The 18613-nt window shown below is 40.6% G+C and overlaps 1 protein-coding gene across 15 annotated transcripts in view; it reads right to left on the bottom strand.

Annotated features, from left to right (window-relative positions):
• Window positions 1-18613, bottom strand: part of CAST (calpastatin) — a 132635-nt gene that overhangs the window by 97388 nt on the left and 16634 nt on the right. For all 15 annotated transcript variants that reach the window (XM_069592630.1, XM_069592631.1, XM_069592619.1 and 12 more), the window contains exon 2: window positions 18398-18460. In XM_069592630.1, coding sequence (XP_069448731.1) covers window positions 18398-18460 — 63 coding nt within the window. The remainder of the gene's footprint in view (window positions 1-18397; window positions 18461-18613) is intronic.

The following is an 18613-nucleotide window of genomic DNA, read 5'->3' as shown; positions in this document are numbered from 1 at the left end:
GTCATGTAACAGAAAGTAGCTGGCTGAGGGTTCCTTCAGACAGGATAGACAAAGAAGTGATATTTGACTGAGATCTGACTATAAATAAATCATGCATAAAGTGTGGCACGGGGGAAGGGAGGCACGGATAAAGGTCCTGGGCTGAGTTTAGCAAGCTGGAGGAACAGAAAGAAGTCACTGCCGCTGAAGCAAGGTGGGCACCGGCATACATGGAACACGGTGATACAGGATGCTGAATCAAGATGCTTAGTCCGAAGGGATGTGGGTTCATGACCGACCCACAGTCAGGTGGGCTGGGATCACCAGTTTCTTCCAGCCTCGGCTGGCTTCCTGCCTTCTCTGGGTACCTACCATCTAGTCCTTGGGAGTCAGTCTTATCTCCATGGGAAAAGTTCTAAAAGTCCCTTGGCTTCACATCACCGTGAACTTATCTTGGGCAGTCTTCCTCACCCTCACTCCCTCTAACCCCCTCACCATCAGCATCAGTCCTTAGAAATCCCACTCTGGCTTGGACACGTATCTCACCCAGCTAGGTCTGCACATTCACAGCTCTGACAGGGCTGGGTCTACCCTCAGAAAGAATGGAATTCATTTACTCACAGTAAGGGAAAACTCAGAACAAGCTCACTCCCATAGGATTCTGCCTTTGTCTTAACACACAGACACGCTCTGGTCTCTAAACAATTAAGCTGTTACATGAGAACACCAGTACCAGGATAATTCAAAGTTTGAGTTCAACTAATTTTTCTTCGAGGCCACTGAACAGATTTTCGCTTGCCATTCAACCGCATTCCTCCTAACATTTATGAGCACGTCTCTGTTTTACTTAAGTTTTATAGAAAGGAAACGGTCAGGAACGGTCTGCCCCTCGTCTGTGGCTGAGTCACTCTTCCTGGCAGGCCAGCCTGTCATAGGGCCTCAGTCTTAAAAACAGTTGACAGAAGTGTCACCATCCATACCAGATCTGCCTCTATTGGACTCTGACTCCAGGACATCAGGTCCAGTCCATTTACAGGGAATTTGTGTGATTTTTTTCCTGCTCAGGTGCAGACTCCTGAGAAGACATAGGCCCTGTTTCCACGGACCATGAATCCATACCTCCTGCTAGAAGCTGCCTCTCCCATCTCAAAAGAAGTTCAGAGTCTGCTGGCCAGGAGACCCATAAAACGGGCACCTCATCTTAAGCAGACAGAATGGATAAAGAACGCATAGATTATATCCGTCCTATCCGCTGTTGCAGGAGGACATGAGAGGAATTAACAGCATGCCTTTCTTGGATGTCTGTTGTGGTTCATAACAAAAGTTGAGTATTGAATGGGTTGGGTATTGAATGAATCGGAACTCAAGTCTCAAAGTAAGAATTCAAGTTTTCAAAGTAACAATGAAATTCCGAGAGGCAGGCAAAGCTGCTGCGTCACTATCTTCTAAAATCTCAGGAAAGGCTCCTTAAGTGAGGCCTCATGCCAGCCTGAGACCTGATGACTCTACATAGAAAAGTGCAAAATCCTCTAGAATAATGGTCCTGCTGTTTGATACATGTTGGCAGGAAAATCCTGGCTGCAACCAGATGCCAGCTGTGAGACTTCGGTCAAGTTTATGAGCACTTCTAATGGCCGGATGGCATCACTGACTCAATGGACGTGAGTCTGAGTGAATTCCGGGAGTTGGTGATGGACAGGGAGGCCTGGTGTGCTGCGATTCATGGGGTCGCAAAGAGTCGGACATGACTGAGCGACCGAACTGAACTGAACTGAACTGAAACACTTACTTTCTTACCTGAGCAATGAAAAGAAGCCTACTTGTATCTCAGAGAGAGACTGAGAGGACTGTATGAGATGAAGTGTGGCCTGAAGTCTGTGGCTCACAGGTTAGAAATCCCTGCTCTGGGGGAGAGAGAGGCCCAAGGCCTTGAACCAGTGGCAGTGGGACAGACTCATCAACACAGGGCAACCCCTATGCATCTAATTTTAAATCATAATGGGTCTTAGTGGCTGCTGATAATTTTTTTTGAGCTTTGTTATTTATATAATACGTGTGCTTAGTCACTCAGTCATGTCCCACCAGGCTCCTCTGTCCATGGAGATTCTCCAGGCAAGAATACTGGAGTGGGTTGCCATGCTCTCCTTCAAGGGATCTTCCCAACCCAGGGATCGAACTCAGGTCTCCCACATCATAGGCGGATTTTCTATCATCTGAGCCACCAGGGAAGCCCATTTATATAATAGAAAAATAATTGTTTTTTCATTGAAAAGAAAGTGATTTTTTTTTTTTTTTTTTAGGACTGGTCATGATTCTATTACCTGGAAACAATTTGATCCTTTTGAGGTTTGCTTTTAAGCTTTGTTAGGTTGAACAAGAGCAGCCTTCAGAGCAGAACTAATTTTTTTTCAATACAGTGAGTACTGTACCCAGCGATTCTGACTGGTAAGAACATGTCCTGTGACTGGTCTTACAAGAACTCTGGAGATGATATTAAATTATATATGCAATGCATCTTAGCCCACACTCAGAGATACTGGGATTACTCAATAACTGCTGTGCACGGTAAGTCACTTCAGTCGTGTCTGACTCTCTGTGACCCCATGGACTAGCCCACCAGGCCCCTCTGGCCATGGGATTTTCCAGGCCAAGAATACTGAAGTGGGTTCCATGCCCTCCTCCAGGGGATCCTCCAGACCCAGGGACTGAACTCATGTCTCTTAAGTCTCCAGCATTGTAGGCGGGTTCTTTACCACTAGCGCCACCTGGCAAGACCAATAGCTGCCAGCTGAGGGGAACCTGGGACCACTTCTGGGTCAATGCTGAAAGGCTTCCCTGATGAGTGTGGCCTGCCAGAGCCAGAGCAGCAAGTCCTGGTGTTCGTGCATCAGTCGTCAAAGATGACGGCCCCTCTGGACCTGGCTCTCTTAGGCCTCCCAGGTGTTGACAGGGTCACACGGTGTGTGAGTGTGTGTGTGGGCGGGTGATCCAGGGTCATCAAGATCCGCAGAAATAAACATGACCTCAGTGTTTCTGGGAGTGGCAAGGCTCCTTCTGAGGTACTACAGGGTGTCAAGACAGGATATGGGATCGGCGATTTCAACAGCCTTTGTGGCACATTTCAATATTAGTAAAACACCTGCAGAACACTCAAGCTCATTGCTAAATGAACAAAGAAGCGAGTCAGTGACCAGGCATATAAATGAGAAAACTGTCACAACTCAAATCCCTTCACAGTAAAAGAAGGAACTTCGGTTTGTAAGCTGGGCCACAGCCTCCTGGCAAACACAGGTTTGTTTCCCTTTTACACTGGTGACAGTCTTATGTAAGCAAATTGAGATGAAAAAGGAAGGAGTGTTTCTGCCTTAAATAACTAAAGAAAACCCTAGACCACCATATGCTACAGCAGTTTCCAGATGCTGGATACCAGTCAGCAAGGACAGGGTCCCCCAGCAAGGGAAACAAACCGGGGACATCCTGTGATTGCCACCGTCTACTGCCCGCGGAGCTTCCAGTGGTTGGATCATGCGGTGGCTGTCTGTCTGTCTGGGCTGAGGAGATGAAGTTGGGAGTTCAAAGGTCAAGGGAAGGGCACCAGAGAGGAGAGCTGCAAAAGTTAGCTCCAGAGATGTGCATGTGAGGAGAGCCCGAATGTGGGGAAAGAAGACCCAGAAGGAAGGAGCAGAGACAGAATCAAAGGGTTTCCCGCGGGCCAGGACCAGGACGTGTTGCCAGCAGTCAGAACCACTGGGTAGGGAATGAAGAAGAAAAAGGCTCCTCCTCTAAAAGCTGCTCTGGTCCAGCCAAACAAAGGTTAAAAGCAAACCCCAAAGTGTCAAAGTGATCAAAGTGTCTCCAGTAACTTAACTATGTTCCAGAACCAAGCTCCGGAAAACTTAAAGCAACAGCAACAAAAAGCACTCCCACAATATAAAAATCACATCTGTTTGTCATCTAATAAAAAATTACAAGGCATACCTAGAAGCAGAAAAATGCAACTTTGGGCTTTTCCATACTCAGGAAAACTATAATGTGCAAGAAGCTTAGTATCTTGATTGCAGGGCTGGCTACGTGAATCTACAGGTAATAAAATGGCATAGACTATATACAAGTTTCCTAGTCTTGATATCATATTATAGCTGTAGACCATGTAACCAGTAGGGGAACGGGGTGAATGGGATGTCACACCAGCTGTATTATCTTTGCAATTTTCTGGCAGTCTATAATTACTTCAAAATAAATAGCTTTCTAAAAGTATGTTTAGGAGAAAAATAGCAAATATCTTAATAAAACCACCCAGGGACTTCCCTAGTGATTCAGTGGTTAAGACCCTCCACTTCCATTGCAGGGGACATAGGTTCAATTCTTGGTCAGAGAACTAAGATTTCACACGGCCAAAAAAAAAAAAAAAAGTGAGATGAAAAATACACTGTGATTAAGAGCTGATGAGACATTGCAGAAGAAAAGGTTACTGAACGTGGAGACATGGCAATAGAAACAACCCAAAATGAAACGGAGAGTGAAGGCCTAGAGGACAGACAACAGAGCATCGCTGGGCTGTGGGGCAATCCCACGCCACTAATGCACGCACAGCCACAGCCTCCAAAGAAGACAGAGATGAGGAGACAAAACAAAATACTTGAAGAAATAATGGTCAAACATTTCTGAACTGCATGAAAATATAAACTCACAAGAAGCTCAGTAAATACCTATTAACAGTGATGAGTTGGGTATAAAGGAGCAAGCTGGGTTTTAGACTCCCGTCCCCCAAAGATTCAAGAGATAATGGAGTCAACCCAAGGGTGAGAGGTTTTCTTCTGCCCCAGCTAAGTCATGGTGCCATCCACTGCTGTGAAGGTGTCACAGAGTTCCAGTGATTCTCCTCTTCACCCCAAAGGGTGAGAAGGGAGCTTGTCTACCTTTCCCCCAAAGTTACAGCCCTCCAGAGGAAGCAGACTAGGGATTCTTCAGCTTGCAACAATCTCTTAAGTAACAGATCAGATGCTATATTTGATGGGATTTGTGAGCACACAATTACCCAAAAACTTTTGCATTAAGTGAACACTGAAAGCCCTCAAAGGTTTAACTTGGTAGCTGGTATGCTTGTGTGCTCAGTTGCTAAGTCGTGTCTGACTCTTTACAACCCCATAGAATGTAGCTCACCAGGCTCCTCTGTCATGAGATTTCCCGTGCAAGAATACTGGAGTGGGTTACCATTTCCTTCTCTAGGGCATCTTCCTGATCCAGGGATCAAACATGCATCTCCGACATTGGCAGACAGATTTTTTTTTTTAATCACTGAGCCACCAGGGAAGCCCCTTGGTAGCTGGAATACTCAAATAATTGCTTAAGCTGTTTTAAAAATCCTGTATGTTGAATGGTCTGCAACACATTATCTGATTATCCTTAAAAGCAAAACAAATATTTATCCTCTGAATGTCAATTTTAAGTGTTTGAAACTACTGGAAGTTAATCAGATTCATATCTGATAAATATGGGAAGGCTATCAAAATGAAAAATCGTGATTTTAATGAAAAAAATATTGAAGGGGGATATGAAACAGTTTTGTGTCCTGAATGCAAAAGTGAAATTAGTTTCAGAATTATCTGAACAATGGACATTGTAAATACATAAGTTTTCAAGTTACTACTGAATTTTGTTTTAATGATTTTAAGTCACCATTTTCTTTCCTATTGCATACTGATGCATCTTAAAATCAATATAAAGCTTTGGTCAGAGATTAATTGATAGTTATCTTTCTTTCTTAGCATTTCTAATCAGTGCATTTTTAGATCAGTGGTGTCTTAGGCTTGATGAAATGTAGTATTTTTCAGGATAAGGACACTCATTAAAATGTTTTGACATATTTGTTGACAAGTCAGTTCCACTAGTTAAGTCATCCCATAAAATGAAAAGCAAATATTGTGTTTCCACATGAAAACACATGATTTATTGGAAAATAGCATCTAGAAAAAGATTCTTTCCAAGGAGAGACAGATTCCCCAATACTAGCAATTATAAGGCTGTGACTTTTATTCACAAATGTTCTTTTACACCATGGTTGTAAGTAGTCTATGGACAAATACAAATTGCTTTCACTACAGAAACACTATAACTCAGCTCAGTAAATAGGCTATGTTAGTCCCCTGCGAAACACTGCTAAATAGGTCACAATGATAAACCCTAAGATTAGCTCATAACCTATTACACAGAAATTCACTCACTGAATGAATCATCCCGTCCACAACAGTCTTAGTAACGCACGTTATGGTGGCCACCATGGAGTTCGTTTCCCGATCCCTCAGCGCCATTCATGGTCTCCAGGCAGAAGGCGTCGGGGTGGTCTAGCTCAGGCCTCTCCATCTGAGGTGGCCACACTGACGGGAGGTGGGAGGATGTGTTCTTCTCCCACTCTGCTTGGGCTGGGGCTCAGTTTCCCTGGGGCCCCACTTCCTACCCACCAGCAGGGCGCAGCTGTCCTTACACTCCCTTACATTTTAGAGCCAAGGGAATGGAATGATTTAACCTTGCTTAAAGATCTTTCGAGTAAAAAGAGGGCATGAGGAAGGAAGACGGCAATGAAGAGTCAGGGAAGTGAGTTACAAAAACTGACAGCAGCCTTAAGAAAGTCTATGGAGTTGGCATTAGGCAGAATTTTTTAAATAGATAACTTTATAAACAGTTTTGGATACTAGTTAAGAGTATAGACTCTGGAAAATGAGCTCCATCCTGGGGTCCACTATTATATAAATGTGTGGCCTTGGACAGGTTATTTAATCAAGTTGTGCCTCAGTTTTCTCATTAGGAGAATGGGGGTTGTTGTAAGGAGTATGTGTGTGTATGTGTGTGTGTAACCGCTACATATGTTCAATATCAAATGATCACTAGTTCTTTACTACCATTATCAAGTCTATAAAGATAGTGCTTACATAATTTGCTTTCTCTCTTATTAAACTACTTCTCACTGAGATGTTAATAATTAATATATTATCCCTCCTACAAATACCTACAATTTAAAAAAGGAGGCACAGGAGGGCAATCCTTAATTCAGAGGTTAAGGAAGTTGCTACTGGTGGAATTTCAGACATCAACACTAATCCAACTGGGAAAATATTAGATGATACCTCCCAAACATAGCTACTCAATTAAGATTCCTCCCCCTGTCCCAAGTAGCGATGGTGTGTATCTCTGAACCTATGTAAGTTTTGTCACTTTAAAAAAAATTCTTTTATTCATAAAAATGTGTCATTTTCAGAGGAAACAATTAGTTTTCATTGGATTTCAAAAGGACCATAAACTAAAAATAATTAACAATCCCTGCCCTCTATGCAGCCTTAGTGCTTAAATCCTGATGCTCTGTCCATATATAAGAAGTGCCCTCCTAGCCAAACACATGCGCGCGTGCGCGCACGCACACACACACACACACACACACACACACACACACACACACACACAAAGGGTGGCAGCAGCAGCTTTACTCTGGAAACATCTCTTGAAGGTTCCAAAGGAAAAAGGCACATAAAACATTTCTCCCTTTAAGGTCTAAGCAGATAGATTCACAGGTTTAGCTTTGATCATTGTTACAACACTTTCTTCCATTATCCTTTTATTATCTATGCAATTTATTATTCTTCTCCCTCTAATGAAAAAAAAAAAGTTTAGAATAAAGAGAAAAGTATAAAGAAGAGAATATAAAGTACTCAAAATCTTGCCACTCAAGACAACCACATTCATTTTTCTATTTTTATGCAAATACAAAATGTACATAATTTGTTAAATATATGGAATTACTGGTCTCTCATCGTCATTTTTTTACCTGTCATAAACATTTTCCTCCATTGTTAAATGTTCTTGAAAGCATGGTGTTAAAGATGCTTTACTCACTATTTTTGTGCTGTTAACTTCACCAGTTCATTAAAGCTGTATGTTTGTTTCTCTAGTTTGTTATTACTATACGTAAAGCGATGGTGAGTATTTTGGTACCCAGGCATCAAGCACACCTCTGATTACGTATTTGAAACAAATTTCTAGAAGTGGAATTTCTGGGTCAAAAAAATTTAATTGTTTTTCTTATTTATGACCCTAGGTTGCTTATTTCTCATTTCTTAATATTATTATGTCTTCATTAAAAGAAAAGTTTAATCATATTTCTAATATTTCTAACCTTACAATTTGTAAGTTTTCAAATACTTGAAGAAAATTCATATAAATGTCAAAACCAAGGCCCTTTCTTAAAGCGCACACACACAGCTAACATATGCTCATTCAGAAAGACAAAATCATCAATGTATCAATATTTTGACTGCTGAGACCAGAAATACTTATTCCAACTGAACACTGCACCTCAGGAGAAATTTCCTCCTTTTAACCACTGGGTGTCCCCTGAATCCTATTTTTAAAGTTAGGCAGGTATCACCAGATCCTATCTAACAAATAGTTCAGCAACCTCTCATCATATAGCTGGTAGAAGGAATCTTCATTAGTTTTTAAATGCATTATTTTAAAAATTAGTCATTCAACTTTCTTGTCAACTTTCATTTTTCAAGGAAATAGATGCATGGTTTCAGACTTTACTGAGTAAACTCAGTGTTTTAAGACGGTAAGCAGAAAAAAAAAAAAAAAGAAACAAAATTGCATTTTACTCCAAGCACTAAGTGAAACCAAAATTGGAATGCCAACATGAGATCACTTTAGCTCTCTGTTTCCTGTAAGAAAAGTGTTTTCTTTGAAACTGTATTTTGCAGACTTCAGAGTGATATATTTCTGGAAGGTGCTGAAGTCCAAACATTACGTACCTTGAGCTCAAATTAGACCGCTTAGGAATCAGAGACTTGATTTGAAAAAGAAAGAGAACAGGGGTGCCCACCTTAATGTGAAAAACCAGCCACGAAGTCCACAGTCCTAATGATTAAGATAAACGTGCAAAATTCATCCCTGAGCTCTTCCCAAATAATGTCTTTCTTATTTGATATTGGTCAATCGATAAAAGAATCCATTTACCTATAAACACCTGGCAAGCAATCCAAGAAATCTGTACCATGTGATACATGGCAACACTTATCTCTTTCTGTGTAAATAAACACTGATTTAAGCTTTTTGTTTTATCTGATTCTCACTATAAATGCACGTACACTGGAAGAAAAGAGTCATCGGTGCAGAATCTCCACTGACTCAGCAGCCTCTGGCTCATAACAGAAACAGCTCTCAAATGAATGACGATATCCCAGGCTCCAAACAAGAAAGCTCCCTCAGCCCCCAGTGCCGGGTCTATCCCCGGCCTAGACGCTCCATGCAGCCTTCCCACCCGTGACCCGGCAACCCCCAGGCTCCCCTACCCCTTTTTGCTGCTTCTTTGACTCGTTCACTGGTGTCTCCTTCCTACCTCCTTCAGGCAGCCATTTATTAACATCTGCTTTTAGTTTCTCTCTTCTTTCTCCCCATTCTCTTCTTCAATAATTTCAACCAAGAATTTTGGCAGTGAGGGTTAAAAAGGAAGATGGAATGGGAGCTTGAGCAGCTTCAAAAGAAATATTTTAAAATAGTTCATGATGAGGAAGACGAAACTGAAACGTCGTCTAAAGAGGAGTCATTAAATAAGGACTAAAAAGAAAGAAAAGAATGGGTGACTCAACAACAACAGAAGGAATGAGGGAAGAGTTAAGGTACGAGGTCCTAGGAGAAGTAGGAAGAAATAGAGTTTGCATTTCTGCATTTCTCCCGGCAACCAAAGCCTCCTTTGTGGTCCAATGACTCCTTGAAACCAGTACCCTCAGTGTGCTTCGGAGCCACGCTGTCCCCAGGACATGGAGACAGGAGATGGCTGAGGGATGGGGTGGGGTGGGCAGGCATTTTAAAAAGAAAAGGAAATGAGAAAGGAAAAAAAGGAAGAAAAGCTTATATTTTCCAGGAACTGCGTTATGAGCTCTGTAAGAATCATCTGTGTTACTCGAAATGTGCTCAGAAGACCACCATCGAAAGAGTCACCTGAGATGACTGGGAAAAATACTGAAAGCCTGATTGCACCCTGATCTGGGCCCCCGAGTCTCAATATTTCATACTGTCTCCAGGTGACTCATAGGCATGCTTAAACTTGAGAAATACTGCATAATCTCATGTAATGTCCTAGGAGATGAGGAACAAAATTTAAAATAAATTTTTATGATACTAACAAATTGATGCTTTTGAACTGCAGTGTTGGAGAAGACTCTTGAGAGTCCCTTGGACTGCAAGGAGTCCAACCAGTCAATCCTAAAGGAGATCAGTCCTGAGTGTTCACTGGAAGGACTGATGCTGAAGCTCAAACTCCAATACTTTGGCCACCTGATGAGAAGAATTGACTCATTTGAAAAGACCCTGATGCTGGGAAAGATTGAAGGTGGGAGGAGAAGGGGATGACAGAGGATGAGTTGGTTGGATGGCATCACCAACTCAATGGACATGAGTTTGGGTAAACTCCGGGAGTTGGTGATGGACAGGGAGGCCTGGCGTGCTGCAGTCCATGGGGTAGCAAAGAGTCGGACACGACTGAGCGACTGAACTGAAAGGAACAGTGCTCTACACATTTACTAAGCGTTCTGGAATAATGCCGATTGAAATAGACTAATTTATTATGTCAACTTACTAAGAGGTTCTGACCACAAATGAGCTGTTTTGGGAAGGTCTTAACAAGTTATTATGTACACTGGTATATGATAAAATATTACTGACTTTATGACAAGAATCATACATATTCAGTCCTTAAATGATAAAGGTTTATTGCTATGGGCACAATTTTAGGTCATCCTCCCTTCTGAATCAGTCATTCCATTATCTTTTAGAAGCTAATAAAGCTTAGAGAGAAGATTGAAAAAAATATAAATGTTAAAACAGGATATTTCAGGATTAATATTTAATTGATTTTGTCCCTTGGGTTTCCAGGACTTAAGATCTATTCTAAAGTCAAGAAATTTAACTTCTGTTCAATTCCTTTGATATTTTTTTAACTTTGATTCTAATTTCCTATGCTATAAGGTACAGTCTTCAGAGACAATTTTGCTGGGACCTAAGATCTTATGCAGTTAGGCTCATTACTCTGAAGTGCAATAATAATAATAACTATTTTTATTAGTCACTCCCTACTACTTATATAACATTTTGTATATCACAGATTCTTAATTTAACAGCAAATTATTTTCATGTTCTTGGTTACAGAGGGACTGTATTTTCTAGCAACTGGCATATATTTCTGGGTGTTAACAGAGTTGTTTTGAAACCAAAAAAGACTACTAAGCTGAATGAACTACCAAACTTCCTTCCTTTTTTAATGGGAAAGGCTTGGCCATATATAGTCAACAAAAGACTTTGAATCCTGGCTCTAAAGCAATAAGGGGCTTACCTTTATTGGCAAACAAGTTCTCCTCATTGGCTAGTAAAAGTAATAACAGTAGTAATAATAATAACAATAATAGCAGCTAACACCGTCACATGTCCCAGGCACTGTTCTAGACACTTCATTTGCTTGGTCTCATTGATCTTCACATTAACTCATGTAGAACCTATCACTGTCTCCATGGATACATGAGAAAGGTACCCTTAGGGAGGCGAAGTAATCTGCCTAAGAACACCCAGCTAGGAAGCTGCAGAGCTGGGGACAAGTCCACACACTGGGACTCCAGGGCCTGCTCTCAGCAACTACAACATGCTCCCTCTGTGGGCACCATGGACTGGGGGCAGGCTAACTGGGTGGGGAGTGTGGCTTTTCAATGCTCCCACGGCACATGAGAAAGAAGATGCTCTCACCGTGGTCTCAAGATGGCAAAGAGTTTTTGTCTTGAATTTGAGAAACCCCCTGCGTTTTTCTCAGAATTCAACCTGAAAACATGTCTTCAGATAAACAGGCTGTTTGAATGGCTACATAATAGGTGGTATTCTAACCGTAGGTTTTGAACTTAAATCCAGAGATGGCTCTCGAAGACCCATATGGCAGGCTCCACATAAGAAACTACAAACTCTTATTACCTACGTAAACAAGTATCAGTCGCTGAAAGGCAAGCAGTACCTAAAGTACGTCATGACGACATACGCACAGAACGAGGCACACGCACCGGAAACCACTCAGAGAAACTGCAGAAAAGAGGAGACACGCAATGTTCCCGAAATCCTAAACCTCAAGCCCTTCTGTTGAAACTCATGAGGAGCTACTCACAGTTAATAAACAGAACAGAGTCTGCAATGAAGGCCTACTTCACAGGTTATACCCAAAGGAGGCTAGAAAAGGGGAGACTGGATTCAAGACGTGAAAGAGAGTCATTAGGAGACCACCCCAGGAATTCTACTACAAAATAATCTCAACAGCAGGTTCTACTCATCTTCTCACAGAAGAGGCTGGAATTGACTCAACAACAAAGGAAGTCAGGGAATTGCCAAAACTGGAGTAAAATCTTCACCCTGACGGTCACTGAGCAGGACCCTGTGGAGGCTTCCCGGGAAAGACCACTTCCCACCCCCTCACCACATCCTCCACCTGCCTCTGGTTTGCAGGAAAACTTTGGCCTCCTAGGCCTTGCCTGAGTTCCAAAAAAAGACATTTAATCAGATAAGTGAGAAGATGAAAAACCAAAGGAAAACTGTCAAGAAAGACGCCATTTTCCTGAAGACTGAGACGGTAAATCTCATAAAATGATACACTACAAGAAGAAAATTTCAGAAAAGAAGACTGTCTGCATCCTTAATAGGAAACGAGATGGCAATGCCCCCATGAAGCCTGGGTAGAGAGCCACAGATGGAGAGAAGATGGAGATGGGAAAACAACAGGGTGAAACAGAGAGAGAGAGATGCGGGAAGATTGGATTGGAGAGGGGTACAATGCAACAGGGGAAAAGGCAAAATTTAAACCTGTATTGGAAGTTTCAAGGAGCAGAATTTAGATGGCAGAAATAAAAATATGGGGGATAAACTTCAGAAACTCTCGCAGAATACAAAGGCAAAGGTCAAAGAGAAAACTGAGGCAGTGACTAATGAATGTCTGATCTCACAACTACATGTATGTTTAAAAAGAAACTGAAATAACACCAATAATTGCATAATAGACATTCTAGAAAAAAGTTAATAGGAAAACACACATGTAGGCACATCCTGGCAATTTTTTAAAACTGTAAGAATAAAAGAAAAAGAAATCACAAATACACCAAAGCAGGAAAAACAAGTCTTCTAAAAATAAATAACAATTAGGCTCCCTCAGACATCTTTTCTATAGCACAAAAAGTCAGAAAACTATGGAGCAACAGGTAGAAATTTTTAAGGGAACAGAACTGTTACCCAAAACATACAATTTTGTAGTAGCATCTTGTGTGAGGCCAGCAGAAAAGCATGCTTAGATCCACACAGATGCAGAAAATCACCATCCATGTGTCTTCACTGAAAAATAAATTATCTTAAAGATAGTCTAGTTAATGGGAAAAAAAATCAAAATTTAGAATTAAAAAAAAGAATTGGAAACTGCAATAGAAAAGGATTTTGGAACTTCCTTTAGTGAGTTTGAAGTGAAGTGAAGTCACTCAGTCATGCCCGACTCTTTGCGACCCCATGGACAGTGGCCTGCACCAAGCTCCTCCGTCCATGGGATTTTCCAGGCAAGAGTACTGCAGTGGGTTGCCATTTCCTTCTCCAGGGAATCTTCCCGACCCAGGGATAAAACCTAGGTTTCCCACATTGTAGACAGACACTTTACTGTCTGAGCCACCAGTGAAGTCTAGTGAGTTTAGTGAGTTTAGCCTTTCAAATCGGACATCCAGCAGAGTTCTGGATCTCCAGGTAAGACAGATGGGGACTGCCCTTGGGGCACCTTTTCAGTGTTGCCTCCTTCTTGGCACTGGGACATGAACTTGTCCAGCACAATCAAGTCCCCACAATTAAAGTGGACAAGAGATTGTAATGACTTAACACCCCTTAAAATAACATTTGCTGTGGCACTCTTCCAGAATTTGCTAAGGACGGCTTTATCACTTGCTGGCGGGAACACTGTCCCAGAAAACTTGTTAACAAGAAACATGTTTTCCTCTCTCAAACACACAGCACAAAATAATAACCAGATTAAATACTATATGAAATGCCAAGGTACTTAAATATGATTTTCTATGTATTTAAAAGTGGAAGTGTTAGTCGCTCAGTTGTGTCCGACTCTGCGACCTCATGGGTTGTAGACCACCAGGCTCCTCTGTGGGCTCTGTGTCCGTGGAATCCTCCAGGCAAGAACACTGAAGTGGGTTGCCATCCTTCTCCAGGGATGGGATTATCCCGTACTCAGGGGTGGGACCAGCATCTCTTACATCTCCTGCTTTGGCAGGCAGGTTCTTTACCACTAGCGCCACCTGGAAAACCCCATGTATTTAAAAGCCACACACAACGATGACTCCTTTCAATTGGAAAGTATTTATCTATCACAAAGCACACTGTTTATCATCTTTAGTCTAGGCCCTTTTAGTCTAGTAATGTTCCTTTGTTATTTCAGCTTTAACATAAAATATGGCTTCCCTGGTGCCTCAGATGGTAAAGAATCTGCCTGTAATGCAAGAGACCCAGGTTAGATCCCTGGGTTGGGAAGATCCCCTGGAGAAGGGAATGGTTACCCATCCCGGTATTCCTGCCTGGAGAATTCAATGGACAGAGGAACCCGGTGGACTGTGGTCCATGGGATCGCAAAGAGCAGGACAAGACTAAGTGACTAACACTAACACACACAGAAAAAAGATGAAGGAAGGGACTCAAAGATGGAAATAGTGGCCATCTCTCGAGGGGCTGGAATTCTAGATGCAGTGTTTTTTCTTTAAAATTGTTGATACTTTCCAAATTTTCTTTAGAAAAAACATATTGAAATGTTTTAATAATGATACATGAGCTGCATCATTATTAAAAAGCTACAAAAATCAGTATATACAATAACTATGAACATATTATATTATCATGATGATTTGAGAGTACACACAAAATTTTGTAGCAGCAGTTACAACTTAAGTGGTAAGACTGGGTAAATCACTTTTGCTTTTCACAAGTACATATTACTTTTGCGATGAAAAAAGACTAATCTCATCAAGAGAAAAAATATGTTAGAAATTTTAAAATGTTGGAGTAATTCATGGACTTTAGAAGGAGGAGAGGTAAACACACTGAGGGAAAGAATACCACGAAAGCTGTTATGGTAAACAGAATTTATCAAATACCTTTAAGGCACAATCTCGACTCTATACATCTCCCTTTCTTTACCCATAAAAATATATCCATTATTAAATCTGAAGTCCCTAAAACAGGCTCTGTGAGATCATGCGCATCACTTGTCTTAAATTCTGTTTCTCAGGACGTCACGGAAATATGCTGCTAAGATGCTCACACTCCCCCAGGGTGGTCAGATGTGTCAGTCAAACACTTTAAATAGATTTGATTGCAGGTTTGGAAAGACTACTTTGTTCCACTGTATTTAAAGGTGCTGCCAAATGTTTTCATTTTTCTCTTTCCTACTCTGTAGTCATTTTATCTTTGTTTTTTTTTAAGTCCATTCAACTTTTGGTCTTACAGTTCCGCTACATCTGAGAAGGACTTAGGTTCTTAATGATTGTCACAAAAAACAAAACATACATTTTCAAAGAAACTTACTCAACTCCATCCTCAAGCATTTATATTACAAATGCAACATGACAAATGATATTTTAGTTGCAAGAGTCTATTTAAATAACTGCAGACATCCTAGGATCACTTAGTGGGTGTATAGGGGTCATATTCAAGATAAGTAAAAACCGTTAATGGTAGCAGGAGAGAAAGAACTCTGAAATTCACACAGCTGCATTCATCCCCAGGTATTTTTATCTATGACAATATCATAATGGTTCTTGTCTAAATCTAATCATTTTCAATCCTGGTTAAATCTTCCCGAAGCCCTTCTCTTTCACCCTTTTTCTTGCATCTCCAAATGAAAGGCACTGAAGAAGTACCCCTGAGCAGAGAAAGCACATTTTCAAACTGACTTTGTTTCAAAGGCCTGGGTTAGTCCTTGGAAGCTTAATCAGTATGTTTGCATATGCTTGGGGACAACAAGCTATTTACCCTTTGGAGGTAGATGCTAGTTTGAAAATGGATAACCAAAACCCCCCAATAAGCTTCTTAATCTTACTTCTTGTTCAACAGAACAGTAGATAAGAAAGCATTTGTGAGAAAGAATCAGTTTTAGGAAATCTTTCTCTAGTAATCTGAAGAGGATAGTAACTGGTTGTGGGTGGTAGGCAGGGCAGATGACAAGTCCAGACTGCACATGGTTTTATAATCACAAATGCAGAGTAAAAATAATGCCCAACAGATTTCCTTGAATTGTCTCCAGGGCCATAATATGTTATCCATGACATAAAGAATGAGAGACTCCTTGGAGACAGACCACATTGGAAATATAACTAGACCACTAGATGATTCCACCTACACATCCGTCCACCCTATCAAATAGATATGGGCAGAATTTGGCGAGATAATAAGCAGTCCTCAGTCTCAGGCTATCTGAACCTCTGCAGTGATTTATGTCACGGGAGCAGGGCAAAGCCTGGCTCTCCTCTCTGTCAGCCAGCTGGGGTGGAGCAGAACAGACCCAGATGACCAGGTTCTGGCACAAACGCAAGAGCTGTGAATCTGAATTTCCCAGACGTGTTATGAAACAAAGTCAGACTTGCTTGAACTGCTGATTAAAAAAAAAGAAAAATTCTTTCGTTCTTCTCCTGAGATGGAAGCTTAGCCTTTCACTTTCAAAGAACTGCAAGCACAGTCATCACACAGACACAGAAGTCTCGAATTCTACTCTGGTTGTCCTGATAACAGGACTCCTTATCAATTTTCCCAAGCCCTTTATAAAAATGAAAATGAGGCATTTTATAGTCCAGATATCAGAAGAGATCTAACACTGGGTGAGCAGCTGCTGCCTTAACCAATGATATCTGTACACTCAAGACATAATATTTAAGCTTCCACATAAAAACGTAATTGTTGAGAATAATCCTCTAAGATCTAGGATTCTTAGAACTAGGTCACTATCCAGTCACTTGATTGAACTGGAAGATTTCCTTTCTTGTGCAAATGTTTTCAACTTGATTAATATTAACAAAGAATAACATCTAAAAACATTATTTCCTGATCTGGACAATAAAGAGACACTATAGTTGTCTCTTTATTCAACAGGAAACCTATTTGGTAGATAATTTATCTGGGAATATATTTAAAGAGTAGGATTGATAGGGGAACTGAGTGATGTTAGGTACATAGATCTTCGTGCTAGTAAAAGTTGGCTTATTCCCATGGAAAAAAAGTTTAAATAATTTAACTAAGAGCCAGGATAAAACCTTAATAAAAGTTTATTTTTACTTTGTAAAGAAAATTTTCTTCCATGGAAACAAAACTATTCACTGCAGGTTTGCATGGTAAGAAATAATCTAAATTATATTGACTTGGGTGTTGGTAATGTAAACAATAGTAGACAGCTGAGGACTATAAACCTTCATGCAGAATTCATAGCAAGTTCTAGTCATAATGGCCCCCTTCATACTGAATATATGGAAATATATGGAATATTTCAAAACTGCAGAAAATAAGCAGAAAGAGAAGCTAGATTTTTGGAAGCATGCTAATAAGAGAGGAAACCCAAAATGGTTACTTTATGCTTTTTAAATTTCCAGGTACCTTTCAGGACCTGGCTCTTTTACAAACTGGGGTGAATGATGGTAATTATTTCTACTGAATGAAGATGAATATTCCATTGAGATTTAAAACGTAAAAAGCAACAAAAGGAAGCAAGCCTAGGAGCCTCTCAGAGGCTAGAACTTTCACATGACCCTTCCATGGAGACCAGACGATGCTGATGGTGAACATAATGGGGTATCATTCAGTGAAAGGAGAAATTCACGGACTCAAAGACAACCCATCTCAAAGTGAGGCTTGCTTTCACTAGTATTTCCACAGGATGGAACCAAATAAAAATAGTCCTTTTCTCTCCCTTTTATTTATGAACCTGAATGACTGGTTTAATCTAGGTTATCACTGTTCTCCTTTCACGATGACTCTCATAAAAAAAGATTTCCTTTTCAACAGTAGCATTTGGCTTCCCTTCTGTATGTTTTTGTTCAAAAAAAAAGAAAAACAGTTAAGATTCACCAATTCCTATAAAGACAACACCCTAAATAACTGAGTTCTACTCCTAAATAAAAACTATTTCTGGAGGAAATAGTTCTTCTCTGAGGAACACTTTATTTATTTTTAATGATTTCCTCTTACAGCATTGAAGCAGCTCTTAGTTAAAACTAAATTTGCAAACATTTTAATAGGAGATATTTGCTACCTCATTATTTATTTCACGATAGAATTCACAATTTAAAAACAAGAGAAAATGAAAATTCAGTATTGTAGAAATTACCTCATCTGATCCTTTCTTTTCTCCTGACTTGGAAGGCGATCTACTGGTTCTTCTACTGACATGCTGTAAAAATATTAAAAGAGATAACGTTTAATAGAGGGAGGTGATACAAGATAATATAATAGTGACTTTAATCCCAAAGAGCTAAATATACAGACTATAAAAAAGGACACCTTTAATCTTCCTCCTGAGAACTGTTAATAATTCTCCATCGAC

The sequence above is a fragment of the Ovis canadensis genome, chromosome 5 (genome assembly GCF_042477335.2).
Source record: "Ovis canadensis isolate MfBH-ARS-UI-01 breed Bighorn chromosome 5, ARS-UI_OviCan_v2, whole genome shotgun sequence".
Taxonomy (NCBI): domain Eukaryota; kingdom Metazoa; phylum Chordata; class Mammalia; order Artiodactyla; family Bovidae; genus Ovis; species Ovis canadensis.
Note: the sequence above shows the minus strand (reverse complement) of the source record. Positions and strands in the feature narration are given on the sequence as shown.